This window comes from Hoplias malabaricus, chromosome 5, assembly GCF_029633855.1.
Source record: "Hoplias malabaricus isolate fHopMal1 chromosome 5, fHopMal1.hap1, whole genome shotgun sequence".
Lineage (NCBI taxonomy): Eukaryota > Metazoa > Chordata > Actinopteri > Characiformes > Erythrinidae > Hoplias > Hoplias malabaricus.
This window is the reverse complement of record NC_089804.1, coordinates 47556349-47576634: the sequence shown is the minus strand read 5'-3', so window position 1 is coordinate 47576634 and position 20286 is coordinate 47556349. Positions and strand designations below refer to the sequence as shown.

At 37.0% G+C, this 20286-nt stretch overlaps 1 protein-coding gene across 1 annotated transcript in view; it reads right to left on the bottom strand.

The window, feature by feature from the left end:
* megf6a (multiple EGF-like-domains 6a) overlaps nt 1-20286 on the bottom strand; it is a 76188-nt gene that overhangs the window by 36842 nt on the left and 19060 nt on the right. Inside the window, exon 5 of the mRNA XM_066670727.1 lies at nt 7696-7818. Within this exon, the coding sequence (XP_066526824.1) occupies nt 7696-7818 (123 nt within the window). The remainder of the gene's footprint in view (nt 1-7695; nt 7819-20286) is intronic.

The following is a 20286-nucleotide window of genomic DNA, read 5'->3' as shown; positions in this document are numbered from 1 at the left end:
CCCACAAAGTCCCAAGTACTAAGCACCAGTAAGGTGACATCATGACTGAAACACTGAGACTAAATCAGAGAAAAACAAACTCAGACAAGCAAGTGAAAGCAAGCCTTGCCACAGTCAGACAGAGCATTATGCAACAGATGAAGACAACACAACTGGCGCTGTGAGAGTTTGACACTTAAATAATCTGCGCTGTCTGGTTTCTATCAGTATCACATAACACTCCTTCTCCTCCTCTCTCACTCGTACTCACACGCTGACTCTCTCGCTCTCTTTCCCCTCTGTCTCTGCCTCTCTCTGAGCTCAGACAGACATCAACTGCAGGTTTGTTGTGGCTCTCTGCCCTCCTCCTTCACTGCTACGTCTACATGGCTATTGTCTAGTGCAGAACACACCCTGCCATCTCAGTGTTCCTCCTCCTGCCTCAGGTATTAGAGCAGAGGGACAGTAGCCTATGAAAATAGTAATTAATATCTCAGCTGTATGGCTATATTGAAATGAAATATATGAAAATGTTTCATTAATTAAACAAACTATCAGACAGTGAAATGATTTCCCCCCAGCTATTACCATATTGACAGGATTTGTTAAACAAACTCTAAAAAAATGATGGGTTCTTTGGAGCCATGTGACCTAAGAACATGTTTTGTTTTCCAACAAACCTTTCGGTACATGGTTCATAAGGTTCATACATGGTAAAATGAGGAAAAAAGCTACACTCTATAATAATATGCTAATCCTAATCCTTGTTCATATACTGTCATTAACATGACCATGAAAAATATTGCACACCAGATTGAGCCCTCAAGCTGTTTTTATTAGTGGTTATGTAGTTTAGTGTTTTGGGGGATGTGTGTGTGTTTGTGAGGGAAAAACTTTATAACTCTAATTAAATAAATAATTAACAATCAATTGAATCCCAACTGTTTATGGTTCAAGGCAAAAAAAGAATCCTGATAAACTAATAAACCTCAGAACAGCTTTTTGTTAAATCTATTTGCATCAGTGTCTATGAACTAGTCTGGGTCCAAAGGCAAACTAAGCTTATTTTTTCCTAAAACTATAAAGTACTCCTGGTCTGGGGATATTTTCCTAACACCAGACAAATTTGATGACAACCGCTGCAGTGATGACTTCACAATAGTAAAAGAGGGGAAAAACCACACTCTTAAATTCTCAAGTAACCTCTCATGTCACAAGTTTAGTGATTAACGAGTCCTGGGTTATTAATAACTTTTATATTTATTCTATGCACTCTTGAAACACTTTTGAAAGGTTGAGTCGTAATGTGAATGTGCCACAAATAACAGTGGATTTGACGGGCTGCTGGCCTTGTAAACCACACAACAATCTGTGTAATACTTCATTTCAAAAGAGGCAGAGGAGGAGGAGTGGAGGCACAGGAAGAGGTCAAAAAGTACATTCAAAAGGGTAGTGTTAACTTCACCACTGATGACATTAGAAGAATAGGCTGCATTATTTGTGGTTGAGATTATGTACCTTACATAAGGTTTGAGGACTGGTATGAGATCATAAAATATGCTCTTGAACAGCACGGGGGTCCATGCATCCAGCACTGACAAGAAAATATCATGCAATGTGAATATATAAACTCTATGCATGTATTGTATCAAACGGAAAAATGTCATTACCTCTAGAAAACAAAGGTGTGGAAAGAGGTCTGAAAGATGGTGGCTCATAGTCCAACTGGAGGCTCATCAAGTGCATTTGATTGTGCAACTCTGGATGAAAGAAAGACGACTAGAACTCGTATTCCCAGAGCAGAAGCCTCAGAATTATTGAAATCTAACTGCAAAAGGATCCAGGTGCGAGTAAAAACCTAAACCCCAAACCATCTGATTTGACTTACCATTATAAGGCATATGACACAACACTCAAAAGTCTCTGCAGAAACTCATTTGCAATATTTTGCTCTGCAGTGCTCCTCCATTACAGAATACTAGGCAATGTAAATCAGAAATGCAAACACTACAATCAGGAGCCATGTTTCATCCAGTAAATACTTGTGTATAAAGAAACAAATATCATCGCTAAAGTCAAACAAATGCAAAAACTTCATCTTGCTGTGTTTACACCTACAGATTAGGAAGTGTAACATCTCTAACCAAAACAGTAGAAGTATCTTCCTTGTAGCTATAGAAAGCAGTTCTAAGTAAATGTCTTTGCTTTGTGAAATCATATTCTTTAAAATAAATAATCCTGATGAAGGTATAGTGACGAATAATTAAAGTCAACATTTAATTTTTGCCAGACCGCCTGCCTGGCTGGTCTAGAAGAGGCATGACTGACTGACAGACACTGACTGTTGAAACGCCTATGCGCGAGTTGGAACTGTTAATTCAGCTGCATTGCACAGAGAAAACTTAAGGTCGCACCACTACAGCTTCTGTTTTTAGTTCAGCCATATTCCACATTCCAATTTGTGAACTAAATTTGGAATCATTCGGTGGTGACCAAATGTCCTCTCTTCCCCGGACAAGTACTCTTTTTTGGGACCTAAAAAGTGCGTCCGGCAGGGACTTTTAATTGCTAAAAATGTCCGGGATTTTTCTGTCTGCTGGCTTTCCCCCACTTCCCATTTCTTGTTATTACCCCTAAATTCTTCATTAAAATGTTCACTTTGATGACGTTGCTGAAAGGTGAGCAGAAGGCATGAGGTTTGAAGTGTTCAAGGGGTCAGAGGGTTGAGAGCTGAATTGGGACACACTCGTGCCGCTTCAGAGCTCCACCATCCACCGTGGTGAGCAGCTCAGTGTTTTAAAAGAGTCTCAAACAGTTGTTGAGATAATTTTTTATCATAGTCTCTTCTATATATTTGGAGAATATTTCTGTAACCCAGCCTTTTGTTTTCTACTGTATATTTAACAAAAAGAAAGTCATCTTGTCCCTTGTCCTGTCCCTGTAAGAAGACGAATACACAGACACATCTCATCTTACTGACTTTCTGATGAGTAAATTACATCTGCACAGCTTTTTATTTAACTTTACTTGAAAACAGACAAAATCTCTGGATTATTAAAGCCAGAACAACAGAGCGAGGTGTTACTCAAAATAAATGAAGCTATCAAATCAAATCAAATTTATTTGTATAGCGCTTTTTGCAACGGATGTTGTCAAAATGTAGCTTCACAGAATTCCTGTAAGACAAAGTTTTGACATGAAATGTAAAAACGTAAAGAATGTAAATATGTAAAAAAAAGTATGTAAAAAGCTATGAATTAGTTACAGCACCATTTAATCAGTCAGTCCCTTATAGAACTTTAAGGCAGTAAATAAATATCTAGTTCCCAGTGATGGTTTAAGGTGCTTGGTTTTAGAAATGTTCAAAAACTTAAATGTTAAAATGTTATCTTGTTGCTTTCTGGTAAACAAATTGTTTTAATGTCATCTCAAAACGGTGCTTAAGCTGGTATGAACAGAAAATAACAGGCTGTCCATGTTCGTACATACACTGTCAGCAACTGACAAGATCACCTATTTTTATAGATTTGTTATTATTTTAAACAAAGCCATTGATATGAAGCACCAAAGCTCCTCCAGACCTTCCAATGGCAAGGGTATGTATTTTGGGCATTTCCTGTTTTTCAAATACCAGAAACACCTCTGTGACTATGGCTATATGGCTAATGGCGGTCCAGCAAAACAAGGCTTGCCTAGTTTCTCATTGCTCTTGTTAGTATGAGACCATTAAAAGTGCTTCCCACACCAGCAGCAAAACATAATAATTAACAACAGTTTGCACTGAAATACTTTACCGAGCTCTGAAATGTGCTTGGCACTGAACACTGAGCCTAAATTGATTTCACAATAAATACCATAAACTCTAAGCATAGTGACAATAAACTATTCCAAACCTGGTAGGACAATGAATAATTTTAGCACAAAAAAGAAAAAAGTGCAACATGAATCTCCATGTTATGTGGTAGATGCCAAACCTCAAAGAGAAGAGGATTCATTTAAAAGGCAGACAACACAATACAATACAGTTAAGCGTTTACATAAAATGACTCTTTTAAAAACTTCACTCTACATTTAGCGTTAAAGCTGTTCAGCAAGTCTCGTAGTGCTAGATATTTACCTGTAAAGAAACATAGAAAACAACAACACTACCTGGTTTCTCCTCTCAATTATAAATTAAGAGATTGTTTAAAGGCACGAGAGCAGTAGAAACATTAGTACCTTCATCTCTTTGGCCCTTAAACAATATAACTTCATATTTCATTTTATTTTTCTCATGTGCATTACAGTAAATGGCAATTTAGAAAGAAATGTATATTGTGCTCTCACATCTTCAAGTTGTCAAAGTCAACAAGCCAATATTTTCTCTTCTCCAAAACAAGACAGCACATACAAGAGCAAATTTTCATCACAATGTTATGTTTTGTAAATTTTAATTTTTATTATTATTTTTAAAATGATTTTATTATTTTTTATTTGGCTTGTTTAAATGCATTAAGAAGAATATGCTTTTTTTCATCACAGAAATGCCTCTCATGACTTAATGACATGGTTTAATGGCTTAATGGCATCACCTGCAGTGGTACATTAGAAATTCATTCATTCATTCATTGTATGTAACTGCTTATTCAGTTCAGGGTCTGGAGTCTGCCCAGGAAGACTGGGTGCAATAGAGGAACACAGCCTGGAGGAGGCGCCAGTCCTTCACAGGCTGACACAGATTCACTAACACCTATGGACAATTCTGAGTCACCAATCCACCCGCCAATGTGTGATTTTGGACCATGGGAGTAAACTGGAGCACCTGGAGAAAACCCACAAAGACACAAAGAGAACACACCAAACTCCTCACAAACAGTCACCTGGAGCAGGGCTCGAAGCCACAACGGCAAGATTCTGGAGCTGTGTGAAAGCGAACTCTACCTGGAGTGCCACCGTGCCGCCCTACATTAAAAATTCCAGTTATAAAAGTTGTAGAGATTCATACAGTTGCTTATCAAAGCTGTATAAATTTTAAATCTGAATGAAGCCAGTTATTTTTTATTTTCTCTGTGAACTTTATACTCGTTCAGTCTGTTGGTTGGCACACAGCAGACAAACAAAGGTGCTTGCTGTGGGGAACTGGCATGAACACTGAACTTGGCCAAGTTTACCACAGACAATACTCTCAATGATATTCCTTAAACAGGTCAAGACAAGACTTACTTAAAGTTAAATGCAGCACCAGTGTTTATATTATCCCAAACTTTGAAGAACAAATCTGATCATGCAGCACAATCTAAGGTGCAGGCCCACACAGACCATACTTTAATGATTCTGACAGTAATCAACAAGTGATCATGTTCAACCCTGCTGTTTCCAGGAAAAGCTGGGAACTAGGATAACTTTTCATATAATCAATCATTAGCAGTGATGTTTGGACGGACATATAAAAGCACTGCAGAAGTATATGAAATGTATTTAAGCTGTGGTCATTTTGTCTTAATGATGTGTGAGATCCACATTACTTTAACAGCCACACTGAACTGAAACATAGGTCTGCCCCACACTAACGGTACTGTCAAGCTAACCCAAACATTAAGTGCTGTAATATGTGAGCAGTGACAAATGGACTTTATTTGAAAGTGTCCTCAAAGTGTTTCATAAACTGTGAATGCACAGCTGTCTGCGCCATGTATACTGCATGTAGGTTAAAAATCTCACAGCTGATGCGTTCTTTATTCAATTGCTTAAAGTTTTCTTTAATCAAAATATTTACCATGGCCAGAAGAACAGAATTCTGCTCCTGCTCTGAACAAAGGCAACCTCTCAGGAGAAATATTACCTTTCGGGCTCTGCTAAAAGAACACATATATTCAGTTTTACAGAAATCTGTGTCTTTGAATAAATGTCAATTTATCGAGAAAAAAAACTTGTGTTGACAACCAACTCCGCTTGAAAAGAGCAGTGAACATCAATGCTGTGCGCATCCTGCCAAAGATCTCTCAGCCCCCAAGACGTGGCTTAGTGATATGCAGTTTCTGTGTGGATGGCTGAGGCCTTCTGGCCTGAGTAATACCCTGGTAAGGACACAGAGCTTTCAGCAGGCCTCTCTCTTCTTACGCTTGTTTGAGAAAATGATCAGAGTAAAGCCAAGTTTTAAGCTGCAGAACTTGCAAGGGTTTAGTACTGGACCAGGCCCAGGATCCTCTCTGTCTTTTCCATGGATGTGTGACCCTCGGGGCCATCACCGAGGAAGAAATTTTCCTCACGTTTATTAGCCTGCACTCCAGCCAGCAGGACCAGATTCATGGAGAGCCTCAAATACACAATAAACCCCATCCCAGGCTGTGGGTTTTTCAGCTCTTCTTTATGGTCTGCATTTATGAAGGGTTTCCAAAAGCAACTTGCCTTATTCTCAGGGGAATAGATTCTAGAATTTTGGAAGATGAGTGAAATAAATATCATAGATGTTCTGCACATCATCGCTGTTGTAACAAAACCTTACATCACAAAACAGGTGCATTACTCAGAAATTCTATTAATTATTCCATAAATATTGGAGCCAATTTAGAAAGTACCATTAAAGTTTCATTAAACGAATTAAGTTGTTAAACTGAAGCTGGAATATCGATGAAATAGATTATAAAAAACCCCATTAACAGTGGATAATTTAACAAATTCAGCATTCATTTAACACTAATAGTGTTAATTTAACATTGGAAACTTTGCTGCGAAACTTGAGCTCATCTGTGTGAGCTGCTACACACTATTAGCAAAGCTAAAGAAGGTTTCTGTGGCATTCTGGTAGCCATGAAGATGCTACAGCATAATGTACTAATGCAGGACTGGCTTCATTTTAATGCACCTTCATTTTGAGCATTTTGTGCCATCTAATTAAATGATTTTTAATTAAAACCATAGATCTGTATCTCTGTGGTCAATGGAAGTTTCAGTCTGGTCTATTAGCAATGCAGATGTGAATGGACTTGTCCTGTACTGTATGGATACCACTCAATGGATTGTGCAAGCACATGGACTGGAGACTCTTAAGAATGTGTTGAATGCTCTGTGGAATGCTTTTGAAAGCTGTTTTTATTAGCTTAGTCACATTCTCTCCATCACAGATTTATGTACATGTAGAGGTGTTTTGAGAACATCACAAGTCTGGCATATTTCAGTGGAAAGCCCTGAAGTGCTGATACAATTAATTCACTTATGTTCTTGGTAAAACAGTTTTAACTCTTATAGTTTGTGGTAAACCTAAACATCTAAGAGCCTAATAGTTCTTTGCAGATTTGCAGTTCATTGTTTTTGACTGTGCATTTATGTGCCTTTGTGTATAAGAGAGAGAGACAGACAGACAGACAAATACCAAACCCTGCATTTACAGAGGAAGTCCACACTGACCTAAAAGGTGACGAAAACATTGGAGCACCTTTTGATGTTGACTACATTCATTGAGTGTCATCACAAAGCTAAACACATCTAATGAGAGACCACAGGTCCATGTCACCTTTAGGACATTTGTCAATGTCAGTTGACCACACCTAGGCACTCAAGACAGGAATAATGGGAGCAGGAGAGGCCCTTTAGTGCAAAATAATCACTAGGACAAACCCAAATATTAACTTGTCACAACATGATTGTTTAAGAAATATGTACCTGCAGTTCTCAGTAGTCCAAGACGAATGCTGAAATAAAAAGAGGTCTTAGTGTCATTATGATAACAGTCTTTACCTTTGCAAGTTTTCTCATCCTCTCTGAGTGAATGACCACTAGGACACTTGCAGTGGAAGGTGCCAATGGTGTTGTAGCAGAGTCCTTCACAGCCACCATTACTCTCCTCACACTCATTTACATCTAAATGATGTGTGTGGGAGAGAGAGAGAGAGAGAGAGAGAGAGAGAGAGTACAATATGATGCATAAAAAAAACACAGTAATTTATTAAACTGCAGCTGCTAGAACAAACCTTATCTAAATTACCTAAATTAGAAAGTTCAAGTACAACATTTGCAGTGTTTTATTGATCCATTGATATTCTGATACAATGAGAGGATACATAAGTGTTTTATAAGACAAAATGCAGATATAAGGCTTAAACAGGACTAATTTTAATATATTTATTTATTTTCAAGGAAATGTTAACTATTCTTTAAATGGGACGTCTATGAATGTGGAGAAACCCAGTTCTAGGCTCAGCATTTTTTAATGTGGAACAGTGTGTTTAAGAGGAAATTAACGATTAAGTGTCTAATGTTTAATATGTCTGTACGTTTTTATTCACTGTTAGTTTTGTAGCACTTTCAGTAATGCAGTTAACCGTCTCCCGATTTTGGAGACATTTCCACGTTAAGTGATCCAAAACAGCAAACATAAGTCAATATTACCCACTTATGGAGCAGGAATAGAGAGCATACAAGTGCATTGTTACACTATTGTTATATATGATAGATTTTTAATGTTATTTTACCCTATTTTTGTAATTTTACCCACCTACAAGTACCCCATATGTCACAAGTAGATCAGCAGAGTATTGGTAAGGAAAGAAACTGAAGGAAGAATAAGAAGAATATATAAAGAAAAGAAATAGAATTATGCAAATGGCACTGAATAAAAGATACAACTTATCTCTTTAATCCCTCAAATACATAAAGTTCCTGCCAAAAAAATTTTGGTTTTCTGTTTTTGTACAAAATTTCTGTATGGATAAATACATACATGCATGCAACCACAAGCTTCAGGTCTATTCCACAGGCCTTAATGCTCAATCTATTGAAAACATAATAAGTTCCATTGTGCCCCTATTCCAACTTTCCAACATCAAAACAGCCTTTCTGGTTCTACTAATTGAACTATTAGGAAAATATTTTTGTATAATTTTTGCGTGACCAGAGAAGGAAAAAAAATTATCTGGCTCAACAATCCAGCTGCTCTTGTCATGCGACTTTGAATTTGTACACTGAAATAACAATGTTAAAAAAATATTATGTTCAAAATTGCTTGTGATGAGAATGTTGATGATCAAAAGCCATTGTTAGTTGAAGAAGAAAATTATATTAAAATTGCTAAAGACGTTACATATTCAAATCCAATATTTTTCAAATATATTTTTCATATCACAGTGCATATGTATTTATACAGTACAACTTAGGAGTAAATCTATCTGGATTCTTAAAGAGTAATGTATATTTATTTGTAGAGAGCTACACATGTAGTCACATTGGTAATATCAAAACATCAGTCAGATGCTGATATATATTATTTTTAAGCTGTTTATGTTGTATAATGAGACGTAAAAATGCATTTAAAAAATGCATTTCATTGCTTTTTCACATTTATTTGTGTAGCCAGAGTATCTTCCAAATCACAAATTGTGTGAAACAATACAACCCAGTCCGGTTTTGTTGGGAGCTGCCCAAGTCAGAAAACATGGGATAATACAAGACAAGGTTAAATGGAGCAAAGCATACAAAGAGCACAGAAACAGAAATGCGAGCAAAAATTGAGAACCTAAGAGAAATAAAAGCAAGCTAAAATGGCTAAAACCCATTTCTGCTCACTGGCTTCTCACTGCAGTGTTCGAATTTAAAGGAACAGGTGTTGAACAAGGCAATGAAGGCAGGGTGAGAATGGTGGTGTGGTGCTTGATTCTTGTGGAATTTCGACCAAAGCTTAGCCATGTTATAAACATTTCATTATAAATGTTTCATTAAAACCCCAGAGATCTATGGAGATTTTTATGGCAATATTATATAATTAAATAAATAAATAAATAAATAATTAAAAGGATAATTAATCTGCGCAAACTAACTGGATCACAGTTAGGCCCGCCCACTGACAGATGATGGATGATGTTGATGGATTTAATTACTTCATAGAGCAAGGCTGCAAGAGATATTAAATAAATATATAGTAGTTAAGAAATTAATTCAATTATTTAAATAATACAGTTAATAAAATATGGGTGGCATGGTGTCACTGCAGGTAGTGTTGCAGTCACACAGCTCCAGGAACTGGGGTTGTGGCTTCAAGTCCCACTCCAGTTGACTGTCTGTGAGGAGTTTGGTGTGTTCTCCCTGTGGCCGTATGGGTTTCCTCTGGGTGCTCCGGATTCCTCCCACGGTCCAAAAACACACGTTGGTAGGTGGATTAGTGACTCAAAAGTGTCCATAAGTGTGAGTGTGTGAGTGAATGTGTGAGCGTGTGTCACCCTGTGAAGGACTGGCACCCCCTCCAGGGTGTGATCCCACCTTACGCCCAGTGATACCTGGTAGGCTGCGGACCCACCGCGACTGGATGAGCGATTACAGACAATGAATGAATGAATGAATGAATGTATTAATGAAATATTTAAAATGCGCATTTAAACATTTAAATATAAATAAACCACAAAATTATTTAAGCTATTTTTTTTTCAAAATTAAATAATACAATTAAACATTAATTAGTTCTATTTTTAATTAATAATTTCTATATTTAAAAAAAAAAATCTCCATAGGGGACTGCTTTAACTGGTGAAATATGGCTATAATGGGTGCCTTTTAATACTGAATACTCTAAATAATACTTATAGTCATCTTAAATGCTTGTTTTTGTTTCAGAGGTATGCTGCCACTGTCATCAAAAGGTATTTAATCCTTTCAGAAGAAACAAACCAGGAAAACAGAAGTTAGCAGGATTTCCTATGATAGCAACAATATGCAACTCTTACCTAATCTAAAAAAGATTAACCCCGACAAATGGTTCTTAACAGCCCAGGAGGAATGGATTGCTGAAATAAACTGAAATATTTGAGAACACCAAAAACTGGCTTCTACACATGCTCTCTCTCTTCTTGCTGAGTGATTTATGCTCCTAAGGCTCAGCACACTACACTGTTCTCTGTAAACATAGCAAGCATGCACACGAGTGACAGCACACTCCAGTGGGCTGCTGTAGCTGAGCATATCCACACACATACTCCAGGCTGAAAAACAGACAGGTGTTTGTGTGCAGGGCTGTAATGGTCAGTATGTTTACTTCGACTTAGCGTCCTCTATCCAGAGAAACATTACCAACATTTTTCTTCCCTCTTCACAGTACAAAAGGCAAACCACTATTGAATCTATAGCCAATGCTTATATGGTTAAGCTGCCCATTAGCAACACTCAGTGGTCTCTAGTGTTAAAAGAAGTGTGTCCTGAAGGCTGCAGAGTTGAGGCACTCTGAGCATGATGCATTTGTCCTCTGGGGTCTCTGCTGTTGAATGGAGGCCTCTGGCACACAGCAAACTCCAAATGAGCTACAGCCCAAGCAAAGGATTCAAACAGCATCTAGCCAAGGTCTGCTACTGCCTCAGAACAGAATGTATCACATATGGCAGCCAAAAAGGCCCACAATGCATTCCAGTAGGGAAATCAGTCCTTATTCTCACTATCTGTGATGTGTATGCATTTATGTTTAACCTCCAAAGCAGGTAAAATATGAGGTCAGCCCAAGGTAATGTAACCATTTGTTAAGCTCAGATTGTCAAAGACGGGGGGGAAAACAAGTGGTGGTCCATAATGTTTTCACTTGAAATGCATTAATCAAGAGTTTAAAAAGTAAGTGACTGCTATATGACCAAGGGATTACAACTCTCAGTAAATCAGGTCTAGCCTAAGAGGCCATCATTCCTGGCTGGATCTGATACCTTGACAAAATCCCATTAAGCAGCTCCTAAATGATAAATGTAATTTAGATTTGGACGTCCCTATAAATCTAAATGACAAAAAAACTTGTTTCTGCTGGAGATCAGTGCTATAGTGACAAAGTAATGTTTTGCCATGTTCTTCTTGTGTATTGCTTTGATTTCAGATAAAAATGAAAAAAGATTTTTAAAAATAGGAAGGATTGAATGTTGGAAGGAAAAAGAACTTGAAGCCTGTATAGTATGGTTATAGTATAGTATAGTGTTGCAGTCACACAGCTCCAGGGATCTCCACTCCGGTGACCGCTCCAGGTGACTGTCTGTGAGGAGTTTGGTGTGTTCTCTCTGTGTCCACGTGGGTTTCCTCCGGATGCTCCGGTTTCCTCCTATAGTCCAAAAACACACGTTGGTAGGTGAACTGATGACTCAAAAGTATCCGTAGGTGTGAGTGAGTGTGTGTGTGGGGGGGGGTAATGTGAAGGACTGGAGCCCCACTGCGACCCTGAACTAGATAAGTGGTTACTGACAATGAATGAATGAATGAATGGATCACACTAATATTTAAGTATCATTATCGTATAAGAAAATAAGGCTTTGCTCCATCGCTTGACAATTTTCCTATTCAGCTTAATCCTGAAATCTACAGCAGCCAAAAGCAAGGAAGTATTGATATGGAAAAGTGAGGAGTCGTGATATAATACGAGCAGTCATTAAGACAAAAATATTAGGGACAACTTAATGTAGGGACCAAAATTTGCTGGCTTGACTAACAGAATAAGCATAATATCTAATCCATGGTGATGTTATCAGATGTTTGTTTTGTGCTTTCTGCATGGCTATAGCTCTTAATTCTTTTAAGAGTAATGCGAGTCTTAAATCTAGAATGTTACATACAACCAAAATACAATCCTCTCACAATGAAACCTGGCAATAGCACTGCAAACAGTTGGATTCACTCACATCTAAGTCTTTGTCTCAGAAACATAATACACTGCTATATATTTCCTAATGCTAAGAGAACCAGCAAACCAAATATGGCCTAATTTACAACATGGACAAACCACTTTCTTTTTAGTTTGCATTCCAAAGCTCTTCCACAAAGGGGATTATATGTTTCTATGAAAACACATTAAAATCACTATATATGATTAACAATGTCTTATTTTTGGCTGACAAGATATGACTGAGCCAATCAAATCACAGCAAAATATGACTTGATTTTCAGCTCCACATTTTTCACAGGCCATTCTAAGCTCCATAAAGGTGAGTAAGTGTAATTGCACAGCAGTGAAACAGATGCGTAGGTGTCTCAGGTTTCTGAGTAAGTGTCAGCGGTCTTCACTTAGAGTGGCTCTGCGGCTGAAGAGCATGAGCTGTGAAAGCCATTTCCGTCCTGCAGACAAGATGAAAAGTGAGGGTCATCTGGAGCAGGCTAAACTCTTAAAGTACTTTGAGGCTCCTCACACACTGACCACAGCATGATATGACCGCCAACATCCAAAGCGATTGTTCTAGTCCAGCCAGAAATTCAATCACCATCTACACCTGCAGAAGAAGCTTTCTTCCAGCAATATCCAAAATCATATTGAGGGATTACATGGGAATGACATACAGAGACGCATGATACAAGGTTGTTCTTAACCTTTTCTTCCACAAGGCTCATATTTGCCACTAAAAAGCATTTAGAACCACAAGAAAACCTTTTTCCCCTTAATAAATGACATTTTTTTCTATAATCACGTTTGTGTTCAACAAACTGGGTTGCTAACTCTGCAATATACTACATGCATAAATTATCAACAGATTTGGCTACCATGAGCTTGTTGAATACCAGAAATAGGGTGAAACTGTGGTAGATTAAGCAAATTTCTTTTTGGTGCTCACACAAGGGTACAAATAAATTGTAGAGGGAATGTTTGTAGAGATAAATGGCAAAAATGAAGGGAAGATCAGACATATTAATATTGCCATCTAAAAATGTGTTATTTCTTTCTTATTGTCTTGTCACACAACTCCTGGGGTTGTGATTTCTAGCATCCTTCCAGGTAACAGTCTGTGAGGAGTTTGGTGTGTTCTCCTCGTATCCGCGTGGGTTTGCTCTGGGTGCTCCAGTTTCCCTCTGCGGTCCAAAAGCACACATTGGTAGGTGGATTGGCTACTTAAAAGTGTCCATAGGTGTGAGTGCGTGTCACCTTGTGAAAGACTGGCGCCCCCTCCAGGGTGTGTCCAAGCCTTGCGCCAAAGCTCTGGACACACCGTGACCCTCTGGTTTTAGACAATAAATAAATGACATCATTAGCTCACTATGGTCACTGGCTTCCCCTGGGATTGGGTTTAAATATATCCCCTAATGCAACAGATACGTCTTCTCAAAGATCTTTATCTATATTTATTGATCAATTACCATCCTTAAGACTTATTAAACATGAACTAGTTTTACTTACTTGATAAGCACTAGGAAAATAACATTCTATTTAGTGAATAATTGAACATATATGTTCTTAGAATGTAAAGGTATATCCTGGCACTGTAATAATGACAATTTTTTTTTTTTTTTCATTTGCTCAGGAGATATCAGAAAGTTTTACCAATTTGTATGCTGGAATTTGTGAACTATGGGACATGGAGGAGTCATATTAGGCTTATCATTACAGGATAAGAAAATGAAGGAACTGAAGGTAAATGGGTAATGCATTAATCACGTGACCCAATTTTAGTATAATATTACAAAACACCTACACTGCCAGCCCTAAATTACACTAAATTATAAAAATGTATCCACTGAAACTGTGTCAGAAGATTATCATCCTAAAAATGTAGTTTTTTTAACACTGTTTATTTTTTAAATTAATTGAAAGAGTGGTTGGTTTTTATCAACTTAAATGTATGATATAATTATGATATTTCTTTTAAAATGTTTAGTCATTTAATATTTTGAGGGGAATTTTTAAAACAAACTGCAGTTTCTGAAGAACATCTATGGTAAAATTCTGAACCCAGTAACCCCTGAAATGAAGAACATGTCATTTGATGGGCTGGAGACAGGCCTCACCCAAAGCCTGAGCTCATGTTAAAGGGATTCTCCTTGTGGATAATGGGTCCTGAACTGCTCCACCACAGCTATGCATTTTCAGTGCTGCTAATCAGGCCTGATGCTTGACTTCCTGTTTGCTAGTGCCCCATGAACAAAGGCAATATGCTGCCAGTGGGCATGACACTAAAGGCAAGAACACAGACTCAGACACAAACAAAGCACAAGTTCCGAAACTGAGAGGAAAGGATTAGGATGGTGTCATTAGAACTGCATTTTCTGCTGCAGCAGCAAAAACAGATCCACAGGCTATAATTCTGAGAGCTGATATAATTTTGGAAAATTGCTTTGGCAGGTAGCTGTGTTGAGACAGTGTCCCAGAGAACTGGCGTTCAATGAACTGGCAGACACTGGAATAGATTATTGGAAAATGCAATACATCAGCAATGAAATGATACTCCAGAATAACTTTTTTTCAGAACTAGGCTGCATCACATTGTCTTTTATGTTTTTTTAATAGGGGACCCATTATGTAAAATCACTTTTTTTATTGTATTTGCATTTTCATTTGGAAACCCACAGACCGTGCCAACCCACAGACCATGAAGCAAGACAACCCAGTCAGTTTTTGTGGGCTGCCTAATCAGGAATCATGGGATAAAACAAGCGGCTCTGATTTTGTGCAGCTTTTTTCATCAAGTGCTAGGACGTTTGATTTGTCCCACCTCCTGCTCTGGGTATCTCCAATCACAGCGCAGGACCAATGTTTAAGAAAAGAAAGACAAGTTTAAACAAAGCAAACCAAATACAATGTGCGTGGAGAAATAAGAGTACTGAGTAAAAATGTCTCAGCTGGGGTGAACAGCCTCTCAATCTCATTTAAAGAACAGGTGCTGAAACTGGTCTCTCTGAACGGGGCTTTTTGTGCAGGGTAGGCACTGTGCTTGATCCTTTTGGTATTTTGACTAAAACATTTAACAAACATTGAATTAACACCCCAGGGAAATGTGTTACCTTGTTGAAAATGGTTATAATATGCCCACTAAAAGGATCTGTTATGCTAATGATTAAAAAAAGACCTTAGGCAGTATCAAAGGGAGTGCTGTTATATGTTACTGAGTGTATGGGTTTGTGCTTGTGTTTAAACACAAAAAGGTATATGACTACTGTTTCATTTAGATGAGGAAATTGTTTTTTCAACAGCTATTTTTAAAATGGTATGGAGAAAAATGATAAAGAGTGTGTTCTGATTGATCTAAGTGATGCAGCGTTCTATGGTTAGGCTAATACTCTTTTGAATGTTTACAAAAATACATAACACTCATATTTTCATTCATAATGAAGCTAGAAAAAAAACAACATGTAGCCCAATGCACTTTCAGTTTGCAAGTTTTCATTCACAGAAGTACAGAAACTTGGCCAGCACTAAGCAGTTACACTGTGATTACATTAAATGCATCTGGGGATGGGAAATACTCAAAGGTTTGTGGCCACCTGATCATTCAACACAGATTTTTAATTGTGAAATCACAATATTAAAATGTAGTTTGTCACTACATTGCTGCATTAGACCTGAATTTAGAACATTTCTGCATGAATTTAATTGGCATTAAGCTGCAGTAACATTAGTCAAGTAACCATTATTTCTGGAACATAAACACCACTTCAGCTCATCCCAGAGGTACTGGACAATGCTCCAAAAGGGGAAAAAAAACACTTCCACTGTTCAATAGCCTAATGCTATTAGTTAGTATATACCCTAACTGAGCATGGTGACCTGAGGCTCAGATACACCTGCTCAAAAGCATCCAATTTCATTACATTTGATGCTTTTCTATGGAGATTATACAAGCTGTGTGCGCACCTTTGAATGTCAGTGTCTACGAAGGGTAAACAAATGTATTAATTATAAAGGTTTTTTTACAAAATTTTGGATTGTGTATTTCTAAAATAATTATCTGCAATATATGGGATTTATTTTTAGAAATATTCAGAAAACAACAGAATAAATATTAAAGATATACTATTTCTAAAATTTAAAATTCATAAAAGTGTCCTCAGAAAGTTACTGTAATGTTCTATTGATTCTCATAAGAATCTGATAAGATCTCTTGTGAGGTCTAGATAAGAGGGATCTGCAGACAGACACACACAACACTATAATGTCTCTAGTTAGATATATGTCCCATTTCTTCCCATGGTAAAATCTGCATTGACATTAAGATCTGATGCAGCTTCACTGTTGTACAGCGTGAAGAGGAATTTCCATCCTCTACACAGGGGAAGGAGCCTACTGATGGATAGCTCTGTGTTCGAACTGTGGATAATATCCCTGGACATTTGGATTACAGAGAAATAAACTTCCATTTGAAATGACCACATTCACCCTTGCAGAGGAACCTAATATGAGAACTAAAGGTGTCCATGAAGCAGATTGTATTAATCAAACTTGGCAGTGTGGGTTTACAGACCTTGTTCACTATCACTCCTCTAGATGGAAGCAAAGACCACTTGTGATGTTGTAATCTTATTAATAAGCCATTAATATATATGTCTGCAACGTACATTCATTTTGTATTGGAAAATTACTCACACGCAGTGATTTCCAAATCCAGTTAATGTTTATAGCAGAGAACAGTTGGCTTAGACTGCAGCGTCACTTCAGATGATATCTCTTTGTTTTGGCACATGGGGAACATACATAAAACCTTATTACAGGGAAAGTGCATAGTTTTGTCTTTAATTCTTTAAAGGCAACATCTACAATTTTTGGCAAAAAGTTGTTTTCTTGTTTGTTTACGTTCTGAAACACCATGTATTTTAACGTATAATGGTATGTTTCGGGGGAAAAACAGCTGTTGTTTGTACATAGCTGAATTACACACAATCACATAACGTGTCCACATTTTTATTCAATGTGTGAATGACCACAGAAACTCAGTTACAACTCAAGTTGTATTGTGGAAATTGGTCTGTGTGTAATTTCATGCACTTAGAAATCTCCTGAATTTAGAGTCAGTTCCATTCATTCATTCATTATCTGTAACCGCTTATGCAGTTCAGGGTCACAGAGGGTCCTACCCAGAATCGTTGGGCACAAGGCAGAGTCGGTTCCATGTAAAGCAAAATAAGTTAATATTACACACCTATGGATCAGGTATTGGAGAAATATTCTCATCTCAGTTCATGCTTTTCTCAATTTGGAGGTCTCTTCGTTGACTAAAAACCTCCAAAATGCAAATTTTCTGCTGTGAGCAGAGAGAGAATGCCTAGCATTTTTCCCCATTTACTGATACTAGGGCTTTATAAACACATTAGACAGGTTTCGAGCAATCAAACCGACTGGAGAGCAGCAAATGGTAAAGAAACATCCTCAAACATTTTATAAAATGTTTTTTTTTTTAATTAAAATAAGGAACATCACCTTTAATACAAACACTCATTTGTATTATTATTTTATTTGTAAATCTTTTTATTTACACTCACCAGTGAATTTTTCAAATGGAAAATGAAATAATAAATTTTTTGTTTTCTATTGGCACGAATACAAATCATCATGCAAAGCGTAAAAATCTCAGGAACATCAGGAAATGTATCTAATCATTTCGTTTAAAAAATGTTCTGTTGCATAAGCAGTAGAAAGCATTTATAAAGACTAAATATTTAAGAAGAATGTAAAATCAGAATGAAATACAGTATCAATATGATCTCTTCCACTGCTGCTGTTTTTGTCATTTTCACTGAGCACCACTGCTACTGCTTCATGGCTCACTAACATTTACAGTCCCTTTTCACTCATTTGTATTATTATTTTATTTGTAAATCTTTTTATTTACACTCACCAGTGAATTTTTCAAATGGAAAATGAAATAATAAATTTTTTGTTTTCTATTGGCACGAATACAAATCATCATGCAAAGCGTAAAAATCTCAGGAACATCAGGAAATGTATCTAATCATTTCGTTTAAAAAATGTTCTGTTGCATAAGCAGTAGAAAGCATTTATAAAGACTAAATATTTAAGAAGAATGTAAAATCAGAATGAAATACAGTATCAATATGATCTCTTCCACTGCTGCTGTTTTTGTCATTTTCACTGAGCACCACTGCTACTGCTTCATGGCTCACTAACATTTACAGTCCCTTTTCACATACATTGGCACAAGCCCAAACCACTGAAACACAAAGATTTATTCTCTGCTATCCTGCCTGTCCCTTCATACTGGCATTTGGCAGATATTGTTATATTCAAAAGATTCTCTATATATTCATTTGACATATTTACCCCTTACAAAGCAAATGTGGAATATTCCACATCTGACAAAAGTTTTTATGCATATTCTCATCCACAAATATCACACATAAGTGTGTTAAGAGAGAGTTTCCTGCAGTAAAGGCCTCTACTACATTACACTAAAACGTGGAATGTTTCCATGAGTGTTAGATTGCATTCTGCCACAAGGCACATAGTGAGAATAGGTACTCATTATCAATGAATGATTCTGAATCACTGATGTCACTGCAATTAACTCCAAACAAAGTGAATGGTGCCCCATCACTGAAGAAAATCCAGGTTCTCTGCTCCACAGCCCAAGGTTGAGAGTTTCTGTACCTCTCTGACACTTAGCATCAGAGATGGTGATGTTAGGCTCATGCACAGCTACTCCAGAGAGGACAATTATATTGATGAATGCTTTTCTACATTCTCAGTAAAACTATGACTGTGGTGGTACATTTTGCTGGCAGTGTGGTGGTAACCTCAAGGGTAGATTTTAAATTTGTGCTGATTTCATAAACTCAATTTCATCTCCATAACATCTCCATTATCGTACAGTTTGCAAAAATATTGTCAATTTTTAAAACGATATAAAAAAATCAGCATTGTGATAATCTGACTTTTTTACGTAATAGCACAGTAACTATTCTGTGTTTGTTGTGTTATTTATTGTGAAGTTTTAAGGTTACTTTTTGTATAATAGTTTATGTTTGCTGTTATGTACACACAATTTTCTGCACTTTGGTTGTGTGGTAGTTTTATATGCTACTTTATTGTTTAATACAAAATCAGAATCTTGCTAAGTTACAGTTTACAAAATAAGCAAATGATATTTTTTTTTTATGTTTGTTACATTGGTAGTAAAATAAATCTTTTTAATAAATATAACAATGTTATACAGGGTGGGCCATTTATATGGATACACCTTAATAAAATGGGAATGGTTGGTGATATTAACTTCCTGTTTGTGGCACATTAGTATATGGAAGGGGGAAAAATTTTCAAGATGGGTGGTTACCATGGCGGCCATTTTGAAGTTGGACATTTTGGACCCAACTTTTGTTTTTTCAATGGGAAGAGGGTCATGTGACACATCAAACTTATTGGGAATTTCACAAGAAAAACAATTGTGTACTTAGTTTTAACATAACTTTATTCGTTCATGAGTTATTTACAAGTTTCTCTTTGTTTACAGCCATTGACATGTCGCAGAGTTTAACACTTGAGGAGCAGTTAGAAATTATGTTGATGTCTGGTGAACGCAGTAACTGGGTTATTGCAGCAGATTTCAATGCAAGACACCCTACGAGACCACCCATCTCCCATGCTACAGTTAGCAAACTGCTTTCCAA